The sequence below is a fragment of the Prunus avium genome, chromosome 4, assembly GCF_965620075.1.
Source record: "Prunus avium chromosome 4, drPruAviu1.hap1.1, whole genome shotgun sequence".
Lineage (NCBI taxonomy): Eukaryota > Viridiplantae > Streptophyta > Magnoliopsida > Rosales > Rosaceae > Prunus > Prunus avium.
This window is the reverse complement of record NC_142287.1, coordinates 18,239,233-18,245,138: the sequence shown is the minus strand read 5'-3', so window position 1 is coordinate 18,245,138 and position 5,906 is coordinate 18,239,233. Positions and strand designations below refer to the sequence as shown.

At 36.8% G+C, this 5,906-nt stretch overlaps 1 protein-coding gene across 1 annotated transcript; it reads left to right on the top strand.

The window, feature by feature from the left end:
• Positions 1–787: 787 nt before the first annotated feature.
• MYB46 (myb domain protein 46) lies at positions 788–3,595 on the top strand. Its single transcript, XM_021956419.2, has 2 exons — positions 788–1,221; positions 2,381–3,595. Exons 1-2 carry the CDS (start codon positions 914–916, stop codon positions 3,090–3,092), a joined length of 1,020 nt encoding a protein of 339 aa, XP_021812111.2. The 5' UTR covers positions 788–913; the 3' UTR covers positions 3,093–3,595.
• The last annotated feature ends 2,311 nt before the right edge of the window (positions 3,596–5,906 follow it).

The window sequence follows — 5,906 nt, the reverse complement described above, 5'->3', positions numbered from 1 at the left end:
ACCAATCTAAAGGAAAATTACTCTGATGCATGGTATATATGCAAGTTATATATTATATATAATTTTTTTTAGTGATGCATGAAAGCTCCAAACCACTTATTTTGTCACCTTTCCCAGACTAGAATAATTTAAGGATAAAATTCCACATACTGGAGTCTTTTCTACTTTTTATCTTTCAATTCATGTATGCACACACATGAAACTTAAACATGTGGGATATCTCATGGCCAATCAGCATTCAAGCTGAATGAACTGGACCAATCAATACACAGAATGAATTATCTTATTCTTTATCTTCAACTACACGTGTAGTGAGAGAGAGAGAGAGAGAGAGAGAGAGAGAGATTATGTGAAGTGGAAGCAAATTTATATGTTGGCTTGGTTCAATAAAAGAAAAGGAAAAGGAAAGAACTTTATATTTATATTTATATTGTTATTTCATGCTCTATATGATTCATATAATATGATCATTACCTTGAGAATGAAGAAAATAGGTATAGAAAACAGACAAAGGTCATGGAGTCAAAGACAAGACGACCAACTATCTCTCTCATAGCAGGTCCCCCTCCAAACCGTTTTCTACTCAGACCCATCAACCAACCTCTCTCTCACACATACACACACATACTCTCTCTCTCTCTCTCTCTCTCTCTCTCTCTCTCTCTCTCTCTCTCTTCCCTATATTGTAAGCAAACCCCACAACCATCACCATCATCATCACCATCATCATTCCCCCCATATGAAGCCTTCTGTCTCTCTTTTTTCTCTATAAAGTCATCACAGATTTACATCAAACCAGTTGGGAGAGAATAAGACATCAAAATTATTAATTGGCTCATCAGAGAAGCCAGCCTCTCTTTCTCTCTCTCTCTCTCTCTCTCTCTCTCTCTCTCTCTCTCTCTCTCTCATCACAATGAGGAAGCCAGAGCCCTCAGCAGCAGCAGCAGCAGCAGCAAAGAGCAACAACAATAATTCCAACAACACCAGTAAGCTGAGAAAGGGTTTGTGGTCACCAGAAGAGGATGACAAGCTGATGAGCTACATGATCAACAATGGCCAAGGCTGCTGGAGCGATGTAGCCAGAAATGCTGGCCTGCAGAGGTGTGGCAAGAGTTGCAGGCTGCGTTGGATCAACTACCTGAGGCCTGACCTGAAACGAGGTGCCTTTTCCCCCCAAGAAGAAGAACTCATCATCCATTTACATTCTCTCCTTGGAAACAGGTTTTGATTCATTTCCTACCCCTTTTACTTTTACGATCTGTTTGATTTTGAATTCATGCATACATATATGATATGTTGCTTGGTGTCACTTTCCATAACACTTATGTATTATTGTGATTTTTATTTTTTATTTTTTTGCAGCTGCATGTTGTTGTGGTTGTTGAATTAACTAAAAATGTTCTTCTCCCTAAGACAAGCAAGCTGGAATAATCTCTATATTAAATCTTTTGTTTGAAAGAGTAAACATTAAGATTTAAGAACAAAATGACGTCAAACAATAATGAGAAGGCTGATGTGACAAGTTTAATTAGGGAAGTCGTTGAAAATATATAAAAATCCCTATTTTAATAGTCACTGGAATTTTGGACCACTCCAATATTTCAACAAGCTAGTGGAGCAAATTTTGACATACACATACAACACATATACATATCACCCAAATTTGGCTAAATTGACTTGTAGGAAGGTGATCAAAAAATACTTATGTCTCATATACTCCAACAAAAGTACACATAATATACGGTTTTGCATGCTTTGCATCAATTAATACACATACACAAATACTTTTTTCCTTGTTCTTTCTTTATTCTGTTTTAATCTAATCTAAAATTATGGGGAGGGAGATTCAAACTCGGGTGCAGAGTCGGGAGCACATCCGAGCTATCCAACTTAGCTAAGCCCACATATATGCACTTTTTCGTTGTTACTAATACGGATCGTATGCATATGTCAAGCTTTACTTATGTCAAACTTTGACTATAATGGTAATGTAGAAACTATTAATTTTTTGGAATATATATGTAAGTTGAAAAGGATTGGTCTCATACGGTGTATATTATTCTCTTTGAGTTAAAGACGCTCAATTCCCATATTGTTTTAAAATATTAGAGTCCATGCAAATTAGCCATGTATGAATATATAACTCAATTATTTGTCTTCTTCAATAGATTCCTACCTGCTCTGGGCGACTATAGTTAAATTAATAAAGAAACTTATACCGCAATGTAATGTCTACATCTCTGCCTCGAGTCGAAGACACTCAAAATCTTTTTGTGTAGGCATGCAAGTCATGCATTATTAAGAAAGTATAACCCATCAAACCACTTTATAATTGAAACCGACTTTATTTATTTTTATTTGTTTGTTTGTTTGTATGTAGGTGGTCACAAATTGCAGCACGCTTGCCAGGGAGAACTGACAATGAAATAAAGAACTTCTGGAATTCAACAATAAAGAAAAGGCTAAAGAATTTGTCATCCTCTAATGCCTCACCAAACACAAGCGATTCATCCTCAGAGCCTAAAGATCATCATGCTATGCTGGCCGGAGGCTTCATTCCTGGCCAAGAACATGGCATGATGCCTCTTTACATGGATTCATCACCGTCGTTGATGCAGTCTACGGTCCTCAACCACATGTTCGATCCGTTGCCTATGCTTGATCACGCCGGCCTAACCTTGTCCGGCGGTGCAGGTGGATACTACAATTCCACCCCATGCACCACACAAATCAATGGAGTTGGAGGTGATTGCTGTTTTGGAGACAATGGAGTGTTTGGGGTTGGTGGGGGTGTTGATATTGGGGTAGAAGGAGAGATATTTGTTCCTGCCCTAGAGTGTGTGAGCGCTGAAGATCAAAATCTTAAAACTGAACCCATCTACGATCATAGGAACACCACCCATAACAATTACTACAATAATATAAATAGTATCACCAGCACTAATTACAATAATAATATTAAAGTTGAGAATATTGGGGCGGGAAATTACTATGATGACCAGGAAGAGCTAACAATGGGGGAGTGGGACTTGGAGGATCTGATGAAAGATGTTTCCTCTGCCTCCTTTCCTTTTCTTGACTATCAGAGTTGAATCTTTGCCTTCCAATATTTTCCAACGATCTTTTTTTTCTTTTCTTTCTCTTTTTTTCTTCACATACTTCTTGATTTCTTTTTCATTTTTCAAACATTTGAGATCCTCCTTTCGTTCCAGAAGACTTCCTAGTCGTAGAATCAAGTAAAAAAAACAGTGTTTTCTTTCTACTTGTATTACAACATGGTATAAGAAGACCTAGATGAAGTGGTGGGAATGGGGCTGAAATAAAGGTCACACTTGCGTATATATAAAGTGACCAGCTGGGGCAGTTTTGTATGGCGCTGAGAAGCTTCAATGGTGTCATACTTGTGAAGGAAGATGTGAATAGCTACATAAATGTAGAGAGAGAGAGAGATGATACATGAAGATTAATTAATAATAATTAGTTGGTATATAACAGATATGAATTGTAGTTATTATGAGATATGTACAAAAAGAATGGCTGGTGGAATTTTGTTTTCAGTGGGAGATAAGTAGGTTGTACTACACATTTGATATAATAGACTTCTCTCTCTCTCTCTCTCTCTCTCTCTCTCTCTCTCTCTCTCTCTCAATTATCTTTTTTGACAAATTTAAGCTATATATATATTCTAAATTACTCGAATGCAGTGGGAGGGGATCAAATTCAATCGAGTGCAATGAGACAGGCACACTGCTTTAGCCAACGTGAGTAACGAAGTTATCACCGTTGATGAAAGAGTAATTAGTAAGCTCTAGCTCTCATTCTAGCATGGACTTTTTTCTTCCATTATTAAATTAGTTAGTTAAGCTGTATGGTTGGGTTTCTTAAGAGCAATTATACATGTTCACCAAGATGCTATGGCTTCACATAATTACTGTACCTAAAAAACAATCAATGCAAAGATAAAATTTGGCCAACTTATTCCAAGAAGTGAATAGAAAGCAACTTTAATTTGGGCTTGTGATGATGGCATATACTAATTTAGTTATGCAAAAAGAAAAAGACAAGGTGACCATTTTCACTTTGAATGACAGATGATGATCGAGATGATGAGAGTGCTTCTCATAGCTATCATTTGCCTTTAGATTTTTAACGTACCGTTCGCATAACTAACATGTGTTTGTTTTTGTATTCATTATCAGGAAGCTTTTGTTTTTCTTCAAAGTTGAGACTGACATATGTGTGACCGATGATTACGCCCAAGTTATTAATTTCATGTAACATGCTAAAAGATATCAAACTGTTATTGGACTTTATCTCTGCAGAAATTTATGTAATTTGTTGGGGCCATAGATCTGTTTCCTTTTCTGTAACTAGTGCAGTGGTTTGTAGTAATTGCTTCTTTAGAAAGGTCCTAGATTTGAGTCATAGCATTCGTGTAGTGTGTGTGAATTTAGTATGTTATCGCTCATCTTAACAGGAAATGTCTTTAAAAAAAAGCTTAGAACGAGACAAAAACGAAAAAAGGAGGATGAAAAAAGAGAGAACATAGTTTCACTACTAAGTATCTCATAAAACCATAAGGTAATTCAATAGTCTGTGGCCCAACCCAACCTTATTTTAGCATATCGACCCAAACCAACTTGATGGGTCACGATTATAGTCATCGTTTGTTCAGTGGTCTATGGACGAATACAGTTTTTTGTTTTTGGCATGGGCCCTATCCAATCAGCATAGCTGGTTAGTGAACTACGTACCTGTGTTATTCAACATTTTTCTTTTCTTTTTGAAATTAGAGTGAAAATTTTGGCCATTAGAGGGATCTGGGATATTGCTTGTCTTATTATAATTTGAATTCTGAATTTGAGTATTTAAGAAATACACGTTAAGGGCTAGTTTGATAACTATTTCAATTTTTCATTTTTTCATTTTTCATTTTTTGTGCTAGAGTATAGAGGAAAATGAGGGAGAATGGAAGTGAGAATGAGAGTAGAGATGAGATTGATAAGGAAGATGAGAGAGGAGTACCAAAAGGGAAAACTAAAACTAAAAATTGAAATATATTTGAAATTGTTTTTACTTTTGTTACTACACCCTCCCATCATCTCTCTCAATCTCATCCTCACTCTCATTTTTCTCTATATTCTATAACAAAAAATGAAAACTAAAAACTAAAAATGAAATGGTTATCAAACGGGCCATAATCTTTAAAAATTGAGTGGGCTAGGCATGCTTAAGAACAAAGAGAAGATAACAAGAAGACACACCAAACTTGATATTGATTCAAATCAACTGCATCATTTCATCCTAAAACAAATCAAGCAAAATGACATGAGACAATGTATTAACTACATGTCATTGAGTCATATGAAGTGTACCAGTTCATATCAGTTCATCTTGCGATTGAGTGCACTAACAGTTCTTGTGGCCCAAAAAATCTTAAGGAAGGTCTATGCATATTTTAGGGCCAATACATTATCGTGCTATAAAAGAAACTTAGCCAAGGTACGTGGAGGCCCATCAAATATGGCTACGAAGTGCCTATACAAGCTTTGATGTTTGCACCATGCCAAGTGAGACTACAATTTGGCATGTGGGGAGATCATGGTACGGGTATACCAAATTCACATGCCCAAGCTCCCACTACTTTCTCAAACATTATCTAATACAGCCTTAATCCACTACAATACAACGTATCCTGAGTATAAACATGCAATGCCAAGTGTCTCCCTTAGTGCCAGACCACTTGACAAGCTTAAGTGGGCTAAAGCCATATACATGCATATGGCTAGGTGAGCGGGTTGTGGTGTGGATGGGTACGAAGGTCACAAGGTCCACGAGAACTATTGGATGATGGAGACTTTGGACTAATTGGGAGCACCAAAGTCTAAGCCCATTCCTTTAGTTGT